General features: G+C 41.0%; 1 protein-coding gene across 1 annotated transcript in view; it reads right to left on the bottom strand.

Moving 5' to 3' along the window:
• Positions 1–17,618, bottom strand: part of XPO4 (exportin 4) — an 84,688-nt gene that overhangs the window by 50,686 nt on the left and 16,384 nt on the right. Inside the window, exons 2-4 of the mRNA XM_076328114.1 lie at positions 6,139–6,244; positions 2,220–2,361; positions 1,820–1,958 (exon numbers count right to left, since the gene is read on the bottom strand). Coding sequence (XP_076184229.1) covers positions 1,820–1,958; positions 2,220–2,361; positions 6,139–6,244 — 387 coding nt within the window. The remainder of the gene's footprint in view (positions 1–1,819; positions 1,959–2,219; positions 2,362–6,138; positions 6,245–17,618) is intronic.

The following is a 17,618-nucleotide window of genomic DNA, read 5'->3' as shown; positions in this document are numbered from 1 at the left end:
TTTATGAATGAGAACTATTTTATAATATAAAAACTCATACACCCATGGGAGCATGTGTTTATAACCAGCCTTCCAAAGACTAACAAAGATATACCACGCCTTACAGAAAAGATGTTCCAGCAGCATCACGTGCCGTTTTTTTACTAGTACATTGTATTAGCATACCGGAATAGAAAACATCTTTATATACTAAAGATGTTTTAAATACCCTTCTTAACACCTGAGCACAAATACTTTGGAAAAACTATGCAGAAAGTAATACTTATGAAGAGGGGTAGATAAAGGGAAATTAAAAGCTGAGCCAAACTTGGTCTCTGTATGGTGGCAGTAAGCGAAACTCAGAAAAGAGGAGAATGAAATATTGTCCCTTCCCCCAGCCAGGGCTCCTCTGCGACGCGCTCTGTTCTGCAGCAAGCCCAGGGTGATATACTTAAGCTGGCAGTCTTAGCTTGCTGTATGCTGTGTTCAGTGTAGCATGTCTGTATACTAGTGCATGCACAGAATACAACCGTAGAAGTTGGACTGTGCAAGAGTTAGTTCAGAGAGGACTTCTCTGTCAACATCCAGGTTTCTATTTACTCCACTTTTGTATCTTTATGGAAAGATCATATAAACTACATAAGCAGACACACCAGCTTGCAAAAAACTTGAAAAACTCAGTTGTAACTCCATTTTAATAACAAGGCTATGTTCCCCAGAAAAAAGCATGAACTTCACATTGTTCTCCTAAACAAATACCCATTTCTATCCAAATTATGCACAACCAAAAAGGCCGAAATATTCTCCTTAAGCCAAATAACAGTGAAATTAAGGTTTAGAAGTGTAACCGAAATTTCCATTCCCTGGGGGGATATCACTTGTGCTCAGAGGTGACACACTATTTTTAGGACCATGACATGAGCTGCATTACTTCTAGTACATTTTGATCGAATTTTCAGAGTTAAACATTTGCCACTCACATCTAGTACAACTGCTGCTCTAAATGCTCAGCAATGTTAGGAGTCCATTCCCTCAAGGTTTGTTTTGTTTGAGAAAAGCTTCAGTTAAAAATTTCAGCATGGAATCTACATAATCTTCGATTTGCATTTGGTAGGAGAAAAATCACCTCTCTTTAATCTCTAGTTACATGCCTCTATTATGACCTATTCTAAACTTATCTCCTGGCATAGCAAACGGAATTTTGCTAAATGCATAGATAGATATTGGACACCTTGTTTCCACTTTGAGCTCAGTATGGAAGGTAACACTTACCCCTAGTAGTATGACATTAAATCTAGAGTAAGTTTTGTATTTCCATTCCAGTTTTACTTCCTCACACCCCTTTCTCTTCACCTACCCATCTCTCAGAGAACAGCAGAGACCTATGCCTCTTGCTGGGTAGCCTATTCCAACAGCTGAGCCACAGGAGGGTACAGCACTGCACAGATGGAAGGGAAACAGAGTGAGTAGAGAACCGGCCAGCTATTGGAAAATTCATTTTAGATCATGCTGTTTTACTAAAGAAACCCAGAGAAACAGAAAAAAAAAAAAAAACAAACCATCACATTAGTGACAGTTAAAGCCGGTATTGAGAAACCTATTCCCTAAGAAATATGGTGTAATTGTGTACCAAAGAACTACACATACTACTACTAGTCCCAAAATATTCTTATTCAAAAATCTCCAACTTGGTAAATGATTGCTTGAATAGCTATAAACTTAATTACTAATTTTTATTTTTAGATAAGAAAAGTATACAAGATTTTATAGCCACTAAGTATATAGCTTATGCTGCTGATACAGATTGCTTAAATTTTGAAGAAGAAAACAAAATACTTACCACAGTGGGGTTACCGCTGCTGATCAACTGGCTGACTTCATGAAAAATGCTTTTGCAGTCGATTGATTTGTCTAATGATCCCCGTTTCACTATCACCGCTACTGCTAATAGAATCTGCTCCCGAACATACTTTTGAAGGCTGTAAACAACATTGCAAAAATACGTTTGCAAATAATTTTGAACATCAACGATCAATAAAATTTTAAACTAATTTCTTTTTCAAACATTTTGTGTGAATTCATAAGGGAAAGCTGACAACTCTACGGAAGTCAACTAAGTGTTAAGAATGGAAGACAAATTATTGTTGAAATGGTCTTCCACTGCTACCCTTGGAAACAACAGGATAACCCAGACTTTATGCAGAATCCTACATGTTCAGAGATGTTTTTTCTATACTTACTTAGGCCTTTGTAAGACATAGGTTAGAAGGAATGTTCGCAGTGACTCGATGCTAGTTTTTTCCAAGAGAATCCATTCTCTTACAACTGCTTCCATTATCGCTGTAGCAGCTTGGAAAAGGACATAGTCCACTTTACTAGTTTCTGTGGGGAAAAACAGAGGCAATTTGAGAATCAGAAGACACACATGTGTTTAGCTTGTATGTATTTCTAACAAAAAAAAAACCGGAAAGTACTATTAGTTAATTTATTATTAAATGGAATTTTGTTGCTATGAAATCAGACAAAGAATTTACACCTCAAAAGGAAGGGGAAACCAATAACCCAATTATCAAATTGTCCAATATTATTTGAGTCAGAAACTCAGGGGAAGAAAAGTTGGCTGCATGAGAAGACTGGCCAAAAATCAAGAATAAGAATGCTAACACAACTGTAGAACAAAATAAAATAAAAATGACAGATTTAATCACAATACATTAAGATATGATTAAATTGTCATGTGTGCCAGAACTGAAGGTTCTTCTGTCATTCATGTGCTTGTCTTTGGAATCAACAGTGCATAAAATTACTTGTATTTTATGGATGGTAATGGAAGCAAGTCCACTTACACATAAAGATAACATTTGTGTTTAATTATTACAACAAAAGTTTTACAGACTGGTGTATTTAAGGTTTTCTACATTATGTTCAAACTTCTGTATTTATCTTGAGGTAATCAAAATATAACTTTGTAACAGTGTAGGAATCACTAGCCCTTATTATCTGAATATCTGCTTGCTTTGTATATAGAGGCACTAAAGAAACTAGAAAAAGATGTTATGGAAAAAGGTGACAGTTTGTGTGACTACAAAATACAATTTACGGAAAAAAACAAGAATTTGAATTTAATTTATATGATGATAGAAAGCAACAGAATTTTTTGTTGTTGTTGTTCCTTTGCTTTTAAAAGTTTTAACTTGGAAATAGCAGGTAGTATCTCAGTAGCCAGTTTCAAAACATTCTGAGCTCTGTAGGAAACATAGAAAGAGCATTTGAAAAAGGTGTAGCCACAGGGTGGCAAAAGCATAAAATATGAAATGGTGAAATAAAATTCCTGAACAAGAAGCGGAGTTTGAGCTATGGTGGGCAACCTGCCAGGACTAGAAAAAATGGGTTTATTCAAGAAAGCCTCACTCAGGGGACGGCGGGCTTCAAATAACTACAAAACAAACTTTCTTCCATGATTATATACACAGAAGTTCATAATATGTATTTCCTTTACATGTAAGTTCTATATCCAAGATAAAAACATTTTAGCAAATTGGCTGCTAAGTCATTTAATCAGGCTCCAAATCTAAACCCGACACAGGTAAACGTACTTAAATCAAAATAAACCACCTTTAAATCTACTTAGCTTAATTTGGAAAACTAAGTAAACACTTAATTAAAAGATTAATGTGTATGTCTAACACACACACATAAAAATGAGCTAGATTATTCCTGCATGGGTATTTTAATTCTGGCATTTTCTACCTTCGGGGTCTTTGGCTTTTCAAACTGTACAAAGCTCACACAAAAAGAGAATGCTATCCAAAAAAAAAAAAAAGAGGATGGAATTTCTCCTTTGTGTCAAGTACTGCAGATGCACAACTGCAATCATTAACAGCACAGACGTCCAGCACTCGGTGTAAGCTTATAACTAGTCAGAGCACCATTCTCTTCTACATGAAGTTACTAAAGAAAGACAGGACAAGTTTTGCCAGTACATTTAAGAGCTATAAGCTTACAGCAGAAGAACGTAGAGCCTCATGCTTCCTGGGTTCAACTCCAGGTTTCTAAAGAAACTATACGGTAGTGGCTGTTCCCCTTTTCCTTACGCTCATCATGTCCATTGCTCTCCCTGTATTGCTTGTACACTCTTCTTTCCACAAATGCCATCAACATCCTTGTTATCTTTCTCTACCTCCATTCCAATTCCTGTCTTGACCATTTTTTTTTTCCTGTTTCTTTTTAAACCCATCTGCTCTGATCTTCTGGTTCCTACCCATCCTTACCTGCATATATCCCTTCAGTACACTTTAACTCTTTTATTCGTCATGAACAGCTTGTCTCCCTTCCTGGTTCCTGATATCATAATCCCTGCCTCTCCCTTCTCACCTCCCAGGTGTTAACCAGCTGTTCTTTCTGTCCAGACTGTACAAACAGTTACTCATGAAGCACAAAGTTTTGGGAAAAGTCTCTCATTTCCAGGTCTCAGCATCACAACTGCCTACTGGAGAAGCCTGCCAGGAAAAACCTGCCACATGTGGAAACATGCTGGTTTCTCAATGGTGATAGCACATGAGCAGTTCAAGGATGTAGTATTTCTAGGCATCCAAAAGGTGTTAAAAACAGGATCACATTCCTTCCAACCAGCCACATTTCAGAAAAAAAAAAATAATGAAACATGTCTGCAGTGATATTTCATTATTAATGCTAAATTGTATTCCCCTCTGAGAATAAGAGGCAGTGATATATCCCTTAGTACAGATACTACTACTAGGTATTTATTTCATAAATTTCCATTATTTACTTCTGAGTAGTAACAAATACATCACTTATGAGACACCAAAATGTTCTGCAAAGTTACTTAAGTATGGGTTTTTACCCCACTTAAAATTTTCTAAAAATCAATGTGAAAATAAAAAGCATCAATTTTGCAGACCCATAAAGCAAAAAGTGTGGTTACAGTCTTCAGGACCAGATGAAGTACTAATATAATATACTAAAACTGGAAGAAACTCATTTGTAGAAAAAATTTTGGTTGGGGAGTGGGTGTAGGAAAGGAACCACAGCCTGCTCTATATATCACAGTATAATTTAACAACACAGTAGTAGGCCTGCAATATTGACATCACAATAATCATGAACGGTACATCTCTAATCCAGTAAATTTAGAAATAACTTTAAAAAATTACTGTGGAATGAATTAAGTATGAAAATAATCATATTTTAAACATAATTCTAATATTTCTCTGTTCATTCTGGCAAATTCTTTGAAAGAAAAGTTGCTTTTTGTGGTTTTGGCACGTGTTCTTTTCCACAAATTTCCAGGTTTTCCTCACCAGGTTTCGGAGTCAGCTTTCACTGAAACTTCCCCCTCGCCTCCCCCCAACACTCACATCTGGTCAGTACAGCGGTGCTGAGCAGGAATCTTACATGCTTACTGCTCCTGCAATTTTCAGATTATTTAGCTGCCAAACTCTAATAAGTCTCTATAGCGCCTGTAAAAACAGATTTGTTTTTAAAGACTTGTATCACAACTACATTTACAGCATTTCTATTAAAACCCAAGAAATTCTGATAAAAGCTGATACCTACCTATCTCTTTCCTTTCTCCACCGGTATAATCCCACAAAAAACTTTGAATCAATACCCTATTGCTTCTACCAGGTGGACAGAAACTTTTCTAACTACTTTTGCTGGTTTTTGTTCTGTGTTTTTTTTAAACACAACAGTTGGGCTGTTAACAGCAACTTACTAAGACATTCAACTTGAAATAAATTCTCACCATGGAAAAGTTCAGCACCAGTGTAAAATCTGGCAAAAGTATATAAAATTGCATCATTGGTTGATTCAATGGGAAGCATCAAGCCAAGCAGCAATTGCACTACAGGCAGTTCTACAACCTCCACAGATTAGACAGTACTACAATAATCACGTGGCAGAAGAAAACTGAATCTATTAAATCAGTTTAGGAACTTAGCTACACAAAGTTGCACATTGCAGACTTTAAAGCTGCCAGAAACAAAACCAAAGGGCAACAATAGGCTTCACGCTCCATCACAAAGTATGTCCATCAAAAAGTATCAAAACTAATGTTCGCATTCCCAGCTGCACAAGAACAGCACAGTTCCAGTTATAATAACAGGTACATTCTTAACTTAATTTATTAAACCTTACCCAAAATGTGTTTGCAAACAGCAAATGGTGATTTTGATTTTCTAAATGATAAGAATATGTGCTCGGCATGTTGGCGTTGTTCATTATTGACCATGGAAGGTGGTGCCTGAAAGACAAGAGAGGAAAAAAAAGTTATTCAAGTACTAAAACCCCACCCTGATTGTAAATACATATGAGCAATGTCATTAACTTATAAATATTTGCCTTGTTAAATATCAAACCCGAGTATCTCTTGGTAAAACTGCCTGTTCTTTCTCAGTCACGGCCACCTCTTATATAACACTGTGTATTTACGTTGTGTACATGTAAGTGTGAATATTGAGACAGCAGGCAGAGAATGAATAATTCTAAGTATTGTGTTCCTAATGATGTTTCTGAAGAAAGATAAAAGTCAGATCTACATTCAACCCAATCCTTTTTCTGCTCAAACAAAAAAATATTGTTGCACACCACGCTCACAATCACAGAAACAAAGCACTATTTTTTCTTTAGTTCTACACTTGTTTTAAAATATTGAATTGTATAATAAATTCAAGGGATTAAAAAATCATGACTATGGATATGTTCTAAAATAAAGTATTGGCAGTAACATACTACCCTCTAGTGTTTCACATTAAAGTTGACATCTTAAAGATGGAGTGAGGGCTTGAATTTGAGAGAGGGGTCAGCTCATTTGGGGATGGCTACAGTAGTTGCCCAGCTGCCTATGCCCATTGTCTCTATACCCATGCCCTTACATCATGGGCACCTTAACTGCTCAGGTAGCACCTGCTGCTCCACTACTGCTGAAAGCCAGCTCCATGGTGGTTTCTACCTGAAAATCAACTATAGGTAAAGCATGAAACTAAGCAGTAACCTGTATCGTTGCGAGGTAGGATATTGCCTATGGAGCGCAGATGAGAGCTAACTGCCTGTATTGCAGCCTTACGTCACCGAGCAACCCCGAGATCTGCCCTGCTGTCCCACAAGGTAAAAACAACCCTGCAGAAAACATCGGCTGTTCACAACACCACACTGCTCTCCACTTTTGCCATTAATATTCTCCAATTTCTGCTATTTGGGATTTATCTGAACAAGCACACGGTACAAAATACTCTTACAGGAAATTAATACCACAAGGCAGTGTAAGCTGAACTGATGCGCCTTTGAGAAAGGAACATGCACACGTAGAAAGACTGCATAAAAACTACAGAGCTGGGTCAAGGTGACAGAGTAGGTTATTGAACTGCGGCTGAACTTCCAAACTCCAAACTCGACTCCTGTCCCTGGCAATCTGAGGAGAACATATGTGCCACGTATCTTTTGGTTTTGATTTGTACCTGCTGCTTTGGGAACAAAAGCACAAAGAGCTTAGCATAAAGACCAAGGTTTTTAACTTAAGAGAAATATTTTCCAGTAAATAAAACACATCAAATCTGATTTAATTCTTTCACCCTTGACAAAACACAGACAACAGAAAATTCAAATCCAAGCTAATAACACCATAGATTAAAGCTGCTGCTCCTCAATCATTTCTTCAATAACCTGACTAAATGAAGCAAAGGAAAGCAGATTGCTGATCCTCAGATCCTAATAAACAGCTGTGCTCCTTCTTACACAGCAAATTTCTGACTCTCACAACTTTTCCAGTGCAGATATTATGAATGCCTTGGGAAGGGAGCAAAAAAAGAAGTGGAAGAAGGAGGCTGCAAAAAAGCCTCATGGATGCAGAATAAATGCTCTATCCCTTCACAAACCTGCTCTGCTACAGCCAGTTCGGGGCAGGACCTCCCTGGACAGTGATTTGAATGTATACAGGACAGCTCAACCTTACCAGCTCTGGGGACAAATCAGTGTTTGTCCATGCCCCCTTCTGGGTAACCGGCAGTACGTGTTAGGTTGTGCACACATGTAGATGGCAGTGTGCCTTCAGTTGAAGTCTGTCTTCCATGTGCTCGGAGCAGCGTCTCAGGGTCTAAGTCAGCAGGCTGCACACAGATGCACAGACAGACAAATTTTCAGATATTTGGGGCATTACGCACTGCTGAACAACTGGCACAGAAGTAAGCTCAATGATGGTACCCGAATCCTTCCAGGACACTGATCTTCAGCAAACTCCAACACAATGCAGAAACCCAAACTTTTAATAACTTCTTAAGCAAATTTAAACTTGTAAAGAAGCAGCCTCACTGAATCAGGGCACATAACACTTCTGTGATAGAAACTCAACTCTCCTGCATGCAGCCAGCCATCAGCAGGAGCTGTTGCCAACCACCCATGCTTTCTGCAGCTTGAAGGACAGTACTTCTCTGTGTGGACTCTAGCTACATTCACTGCAACAGAGCCAGCTGTACTGAATGCCAGAATAATATTTGGAGCAGGTTATCAAAAATGTAGGAATGACCTATACAGTAACAGCTTGACATGCACTTCAGTCAGTGCTATTGCAAATAAACCAAAGCAAACAAAAAAGCAGGCCTCACGTTTTTCCCCATTGTATGGGCAAGCATTTCTGCGAACGCACAGAGAACCAGATTGGGGAAGCGATCACCGAAACGCATCCCACCAAAGGCAGGTTATTTTCATCTGGATCAGTCCCCCAGCCTGGTTCACCATAAGCCAGCACAGAAGCCTGTGCCAGCACAGTATAGGACATAATGGCTGGTGACAGGCTGCTTTTTTCAGCACGAATTACCATTTAAAGTGCATTTAATCTACAGCCTCTGTTGCTGTGCAATGCCATGGGAATACTCTGAAGTCTCAAGGAACACACAGTTTTGGCCAATGAAGTTTTGTGAGAACTAAGAATCAAATTTCTTGAGACAAGTGACTTATTTTAATAACTCTCTGCTACCAAAAGGAGAGGTCCCACTCCTCTCCTGCTCTCACCTGCATGGTCTTGTCACCTCCTTGCATTATACCTTCTATCAACTAGGCCACAAAAAAAAAAAAAAAAAAAAAGCAGGATGGCAAGGGATATGAACACACTTTTGTTACTTTAATAAGCATCAAGAAGTCAGGCAAGTGCCAGAGCCAGTGCAACAATGGGGAGAAAAGGAGTGGAGTGACATTGCCCTTTCAGCAGTACTGACCTTGGAGCTCACAGCTCTGCAGTCTTGTGAAGCCTCAGTAATTACAGCCAAGTTAGAAGGAATCCTTTGGGTGTAAATGACAAAGCATAATATTTTGCAAGTCTGGGGTCATTTATATTCACATTCTTAGAGCAAGAAGAGCAAATCAGGGCTACCTGATCTTGAACTGATTTTGCATTAACAAAGCATATTTTAGTTTGTCATATAGAAATCATGTCTATTTTCAGCGTTCTGTAATACTTACAGGCACTTTCAGGGACATCAGCAGCAAATTATGGCACCATTAAAAAAAAGACAGAATTAAAGTTTTATAGGAAATACACCCTTATGCTTACAATAACTAGAAAAGAGACCTCCAACTTTACATTATTTTAACTCTTTTACTTCTCTGAAGTCTGATTACAGACGACCTTTGGCACCTTGGAAAGGCATACGGCACATCATATTCCTGTATTAATTTTAAAAATCACAATAACGTAATAATAAATTACGCACTTAGACTCTCAAAACTGTCCGGAACAGACAAGTGCAACAGGTAAGCTTTAAACTGTACTATATAGCCACCAGAGGGAGCTTAAAGCTCACAGTCTACTGCCTTCACTGCATTCAAACAGTAGTTATCTGTACAGTGAAAGTAAAGTCCAGCTAATTTAAGGCTTTAAGGGAAAGCACAGCATATACATATTCTGTGTACAAATTTCACATTACAAGAACACCAGCTTAGGTGAGCCCGAGAGCCCTGGAAGCTGGTGCCCAGCATCCCCTCGGCACAACAGGGTTAGAAACATACCCCAACTACCCATCACGTTTGGAAGGTCCCCCCAAAATACCTACACATTCACTGTTTTCTTTCTAATCGTCTCCTTCACACTCCTCTCTACCATCTAGCTTACAGGGAATTACAAACCAGCATGGCAATGATCAGGCTCTTTTGGCATATTGAAACTATTTCCAGCTATACCACTTTCCTTTCTATACTGTCTGATGTTACCGCTAACACCCATCTGCTCTCTTTTGTCTTACAAGTTACCTATAAAAAGTTCTCCAGGACAATGATCGTAGAATAGAATCATAGAATCATTGAGGTTGGAAAAGACCTCTAAGATCATCGAGTCCAACCATCGACCCAACACCACCATGCCCACTAAACCATGTACTTCCAGGGATGGGGACTCAACCACTTCCCTGGGCAGCCTGTTCCAATGTTTAACCACTCTTTCAGTAAAGAAATTTTTCCTCACGTCCAATCTAAACTTCCCCTGGCGCAACTTGAGGCCATTTCCTCTCGTCCTATCGCTTGTTACTTGGGAGAAGAGACCGACACCCACCTCGCTACAACCTCCTTTCAGGTAGTTGTAGAGAGCGATGAGGTCTCCCCTCAGCCTCCTTTTCTCCAGGCTAAACAACCCCAGTTCCCTCAGCCGCTCCTCATAAGACTTGTTCTCCAGACCCCTCACCAGCCTCGTTGCCCTGATCATCTTTCTGCTTTTAGCATAGCAAGATACTGCCCCATAAGAATAAAGTTCCTATGTAACACAATATTATAAATAAAATTACATCCTTTCAGCTACCAAGGCTGTCTGGATACAGAACAGGAACAGCAACAGCAGTGCCTACTGATCAGATCCAGCAGGGCTACTGACTCAAATAGTGATTATTCACACAAGGGAAAGAGAAACTGAAAAAAGACAAGACTAGAAACACTCTGGCAGACTAGCACTAATACTTTCAGGACCACTAAACTTACCTGAAAGCCTAGACAACTAATAAGAAAGTAATGTAACACCTTCCCTTTCACGTCAACTAGTTTATAAAAAAAGAAACATAGTTTGTTCTTCATTATGTCCTGGTATCATTAGTCTGAACGAAAAAAAAAAAGGGGGAAAGAAAAATTAGGGTAAGGTATTTGATGACAAAACTGTGCCAAAGCCAATAAGCATATGTTAGAAGATCTAAATCCTGCATGTGCTTACAGAAATCCCATATTTTCTCTGTGTGGTTGTGAAAAACCTTTACTGTGTTTTTTCTGCTCAAGGAAAAAGCATGGGAAAGCCAAGATCTTTGCTTCCCTTCTCACTCTTCTTCTTAGAAGATCACAAATATTTGTGATGATTTTCCTCAAGCCATCAACAGTAAATGACCCAGTAGAAAAAAAATCCTTTTGAAAAGAGCAGAAACACTAAACTTTAGGAGGAAATAGGAGTCCTGTGAAGTCAAAAGTAGAAAACACCTTTAACACCTCACAGTCAGAAAAGAGAGCTGAGAAAAAAAGAAGAAAAGAGCTGGAGATTGAGGTTCTCCATATTATGGTAAATACAGGACTGAGTCCTCAGCAGTCAGCATCTTTCTAATATTTTGCGATACAGGCAGACAGATGCAGTTTGAAGGAACATGTTGGCACAGATCAGCCAAACAGAAAAGCTGTTCAAATCATAGGTACAAACACATTTTTCTGGTGTAGTGTAAGCATGCTCCAACCTTTCTTACGAAGACTGAATGCACAGGGAATGACTACAGCTCCTTCTGTACATAAAGATCAGTTCTGCCAAGAGCAAGTCCCTCAGTCTGCATCTCAGATGCAGGCAAGCCTTTCAAAAGTTGGGCAGTGATCCTCAATGGTAGGAAGAGAGAGAGATTAGGCTCTTACATCCTTGATTAGAGTCTTAATAGTTTCCTTTCACAGACTCACATATCACCCTACATTTGATTTTTCACTTTTTGTACATTAAAAAAAAACCACAATAAAATCAGCCCACTCTCGGAAGATATCCTACCTCAGCTTACATGGGTGTTACAGCAATGAGACAATGATTTTGGAAGGACAGGAACTGTCGTGTAAAACTGATCCCAAGTCAGGTTTTGCCTTCCTTGACTATTAGACCGAATACTTTACAAAAATCTAAACATAACTTCCATGCAATCACCTTTTCTTTCCAGTGTGGAACCTGATAAAAACAAAACTGGATTCAGCTTTCCATCAGAAATAAAAGTTTCTCCTCAATGAGTTCGAGGCTAGCACACCCGCTTTAAATCATCCTTCTCCCCTTTCTTACCACTATGAGAATGTTACAAGAAATTGTATCACAGACGAAGCTCCATGGCCCTTCTCCCTACGAACGGAACAGGAGGTGCACCAACATTGTTCGTAACAACTGTTTACCTCTGGCAGTCTTAGTGTAAGCAACTCACTGATCTGAAAAATGCAGAAGTCACAAATGCAACAAATTAACAATATTAAACCCTCCAAACAGTACAGGTTCTTCAACAGCCACAAGAGTCCTGGTAGGTTTTTAACTAGCTTTCCCATTCTTACTGCCTGCAACCATCTTTTTGTGCCTGCAACCATCCTTTTGTTCTATGGGAAGGTAAAGAAGAGCACCTGATACAGCAGCACCATTTCATTCCATAAGTTTATATATTGCCACTTACTTTTTTCCTCTCCAAAATAATCCATCTTTGTTTCTTCCTTATATAACACAGATTTCTCATTTCTAACTTTGATAATCCTTTTTTTTCTGCTCCTCCCTTGACAGTAACCATCAATTTAAATGATATCATATTATTCACTGATGCTACAAGAAAGGACAGCACAACTGGGAACAATTAAAAAGGCTAAAAGTTTGGCATACATTACCTAAGCAGAAACTGATTAACAAAAACAGATATTACAAATAATTTAAAATATTAATTCATAGTGACACTCAGAACAGGAAAGAAGTAGATATGAAAAAGGGTTAGACCAACTGTCATTTGGAAAATACACACATGACTAGGAAACATCTGGTGAAGGTACACGTGGAAAAAATAAGGGGTAAAAATAATATTTGTTTTAAATAGAAGTAGTAGTTAGATGCAGATAGAGGATCTGAAGCTACACACATGTACTCAGAACCACATGCTTAGTACAAGCATTTCCTACCTCAGTAACACACCTTTAAAAAAAATATATATAATTATGACTTGTCAGGATGAAGTGCCAAGCAATGAAGGTAACAGAGACATGAGAAAGGTAGCAAATGCATTGCAAATATCAGATGCTCTCCTCGTAAGACTAAAGTTGAAGTCATCGTGTATTTGCCAATAACAGGCTGAAGAAGTAACACCACATCGACATGTGAAGCGGTGTCGGTTTTAGCTCCTTCCCCTTATTTCTGAAAACACTTTTTGCTTTTAAAAAAAAAAAGTATCAAATCTCACCCCCCAAGTGATTTTGTTCAGGCAGTTTCATGTTGATCATCATAGACATACAAAATGCAACATTTTTTGATCGTATATTAGAAGTGACATTATTTTCTTAATGATTTTAGATGCCAGAGAATATTACTTATTGGTCACTTGTGGACAGTGACAGTATCTTAAAATTGACAACTTCTAACATTCAAATGACAACATTATTATTAAAATCAATAATGGAATAGCTTTTTATTTAAGTAAGATTTAGTTAACCAGTTTGCACTGTTCTCTCTGCATCATACTTTTGCTAAGAAAAATCCTGCCCATGAGCGTGTATAAACATAACTAAGCATGGGATGAACTGCGTTCATTCCTTGCAGACAGAAAAGTTTGCTACAGACAAATTGATTTTTCACAGACTTTTGCTATGGCAAGACAGCACTGAATACAACCAAATTCAGCATTTTTCTACAATTACACTGGGGGAAATCTGCAAATTAGCATGTCACAAAGAACAGTCACGCACTCCTCCAGACTTGGCTGCTTAAGAGAACACAGAGAGAGTGCACCGGTGTGTTTTAAGCTGACACCCACAGTATTCCCACCTACAAAAAAGGTCCCCTATGAACAGTGCAGCCTAAACACTAGTAGGATTATGGAAAGGCAAACATGCCTACTAAGAGAATTTTCTTGGGTTTAAAAAAAAAAAAAATATCAAATTGCTTGTACCTGCTACAACTAAAGCCAAGAAGGAACTTTCTTGCCAAAGGCAATGTTTATGTCTGCAGGTAAAGCACATTACAAACTTGACAAGGGTAGAAATAAAAATCCGAGATTTCTACTGAAGTGTGACTTCATAAAATTCACCACAAACTTTCCAAACTGAGCTTCCCCAAATATGTAGAGGAATCTTGCCTTCCCTGCAGGCAAGAGGTAAAATAAAACTGTTCCCAACCTGTGGTCAGTGGGCCGTTATCGGCTCATAAAAAAACAATTAAACACGTTAGCTGTTCTTCAGAATGGTGTCTAGACTCTGCTGCAGAGAGCCTGAAAGCCTAACAGAGACAAAAATAAGAAACTGAATCTCTATCAATATACAAGGATAAGCAAAAGCCACCACAGACGGCAATGGCACCACTGGATCTGGACCTTGCTGACAGCCACCATCAGGCAAGACATGCTCGGAGAAGCGAGGAATAACGGAAGCCCAGATGGCTCACCAACATGTCCCAGCAGGCAGGGAAGCCAAGTAACTGTGAGGCATATGCAAAGGAGAAAGATCATGAGTGAAACTGAGAAGCATGTGCAGGGGAACACCATGTGATAGTGATAACGTAGCTGAGGAGTATGGGCAAAAATAGGAGGAGAAAGAGAAAAAAAAGGAAAACACATAATCAAACACAAGAGCAATTAACTAGTGCACATACCACACTTAGGACAGCTAAATCATAGAATCATAGAACAGAATCATAGAATAGCTTGGGTTGGAAGGGACCTCTAAAGGTCATCTAGTCCAACCCCCCTGCCGCGGGCAGGGACATCTTCAACTAGATCAGGTTGCTCAGAGCCCCGTCAAACCTGACCTGGAATGTTGCCAGGGACGGGGCATCCACCACCTCTCTGGGCAACCTGTGCCAGTGTTTCACCACCCTCAGCGTCAAAAATTTCTTCCTTCTATCTAGTCTAAATCTACCCCCCTTTAGTTTAAAGCCATTCCCCCTTGTCCTGTCACAACAGGCCCTGCCAAAAAGTTTGCCACCATCTTTTTTATAAGCCCCCTTTAAGTACTGAGAGGCTGCAATAAGGTCTCCCCGAAGCCTTCTCTTCTCCAGGCTGAACAACCCCAACTCTCTCAGCCTTTCCTCATAGGAGAGGGGTTCCATCCCCCTGATCATTTTCGTGGCCCTCTGCTGGACCCGCTCCAACAGGTCCATGTCTTTCTTATGCTGAGGGCTCCAGAGCTGGACACAGTACTCCAGGTGGGGTCTCACCAGAGCAGAGCAGAGGGGCAGAATCACCTCCCTCGACCTGCTGGCCATGCTTCTTTGGATGCAGCCCAGGATACGGTTGGCCTTCTGGGCTGCAAGTGCACATTGCTGGCTCATGTGCAGCTTTTCATCCACCAGTACCCCCAAGTCCTTCTCGGCAGGGCTGCTCTCAATCCCTTCATCCCCCAGCCTGTATTGATACTGGGGGTTGCCCTGACCCAGGTGCAGGACCTTGCCCTTGGCCTTGTTAAACCTCATGAGGTTCTCACGGGCCCTCTTCTCCAGCTTGTCCAGGTCCCTCTGGATAGCATCCTGTCCCTCTGGCATGTCGACCGTACCACTCAGCTTGGTGTCATCTGCAAACTTGCTGAGGGTGCACTCGATCTCACTATGTCATTGATGAAGATATTAAACAGTACCGGTCCCAATACGGACCCCTGCAGGACACCAATCATCACCAGTCTCCATCTGGACATGGAGCCGTTGACCACTACCCTCTGGATGCGACCATCTAACCAATTCCTCACCCACTAGACAGTCCACCCATCAAATCCATACCTCTCCAATTTAGAGAGAAGGATGTTGTGGGAGACCTTGTCAAAGGCCTTATAGAGGTCCAGATAGATGACATCTGTAGCCCTTCCCATGTCCACTGATGTAGTCACTCCATCATAGAAGGCCACTAGGTTGGTCAGGCAGGACTTGCCCTTGGTGAAGCCATGCTGGCTGTCTCGAATCACCTCCCTGTCCTCCATGTGCCTTAGCATAGCTTCCAGGAGGATCTGTTCCATGATCTTCCCAGGCACAGAGGTGAGACTGACTGGCCTGTAGTTCCCCGGGTCTTCCTTTTTTCCCTTTTAAAAATGGGGGTTATGTTTCCCCTTTTCCAGTCAGTGGGAACTTCACCGGACTGCCATGACTTCTCAAATACGATGGGTAGTGGCTTAGCAACTTGATCTGCCAGTTCCTTCAGGACCCGCGGATGGATCTCATCGGGTCCCATAGACTTGTGCACCTTCAGGTGCCTTAGATGGTCTCAAACCTGATGTTGTCCCACAGTGGGCGGCTCTTCATCCTCCCAGTCCCCGCCTTTGCCTTCTGTGGCTTGGGCGGTGAGGCTCAAGCACTTGCCAGTGAAGACTGAGGCAAAAAAGTCATTGAGTACCTCCGCCTTCTCCATATCCTGGGTAACCAGGTCTCCCATTTCATTCTGGAGAGGGCCCACATTTTCCCTCATCTTCCTTTTATCCCCGACATACCTACAGAATCTTTTCTTGTTGCCCTTGATGTCCCTGGCCAGATTTAATTCTATCAGCGCTTTAGCTTTCCTAACCTGATCCCTGGCTGCTCACACAATTTCTCTGTCCTTGCTTCCACCCTCTGTAGGCTTCCTTTTTGTGTTTGAGTTTGTCCAGGAGCTCCTTGTTCATCCATGCAGGCCTCCTGACTTCCTCTTTGTTGGGATGCATCGCTCCTGAGCTTGAAGGAGGTAATCCTTGAATATTACCCAGCTTTCCTGGGCCCCTCTTCCCTCCAGGGCTTTGTCCCCTGTCACTCTACCAAGCAGATCCCTGAAGAGGCCAAAGTCTGCTCTCCTGAAGTCCAGGGTAGTGAGCTTGCTGTGTGCCCTCCTCGGTGCCCTAAGGATCTTGAACTCCACCTTTTCATGGTCACTGCAGCCCAGGCTGCCCTTGAGCTTCACATTCCCCACCAGCCCCTCCTTGTTGGTGAGAACAAGGTCCAGCATAGCACCTCTCCTCGTTGGCTCCTCTACCACTTGGAGAAGGAAGTTATCATCAACGCATTCCAAGAACCTCCCGGATTGCTTATGCCCTGCCGTGTTGTCCCTCCAACAGATGAGGACCAGGGCTTGTGAGCATGAGGCTGCTCCTATCTGTCTATAGAGGGCCTCATCCGCTCGGTCTTCCCGGTCAGGTGGCCTGTAGCAGACCCCCACTGCAATGTCACCTGTCCCTGCCTTCCCTTTAATTCTGACCCATAAGCTCTCGGTCAGCTCCTCATCCATCCCCAGGCAGAGCTCCATGCACTCCAGCTGGTCATTGACATAGAGGGCGACACCCCCTCCTCTTCTCCCCTGCCTGTCCTTCCTAAAGAGCCTGTATCCCTCCATCCCAACACTCCAATCATAGGAGCCATCCCACCACGTCTCCGTGATGCCAATAAGGTTGTAGCCCTGCAGGCGTGCGCATGTCTCTAACTCCTCTTGTTTATTCCCCACGCTACGTGT

The sequence above is a fragment of the Aptenodytes patagonicus genome, chromosome 1, assembly GCF_965638725.1.
Source record: "Aptenodytes patagonicus chromosome 1, bAptPat1.pri.cur, whole genome shotgun sequence".
Classification (NCBI taxonomy): Eukaryota; Metazoa; Chordata; class Aves; order Sphenisciformes; family Spheniscidae; genus Aptenodytes; species Aptenodytes patagonicus.
This window is presented reverse-complemented; position numbering and strand designations above follow the sequence as displayed.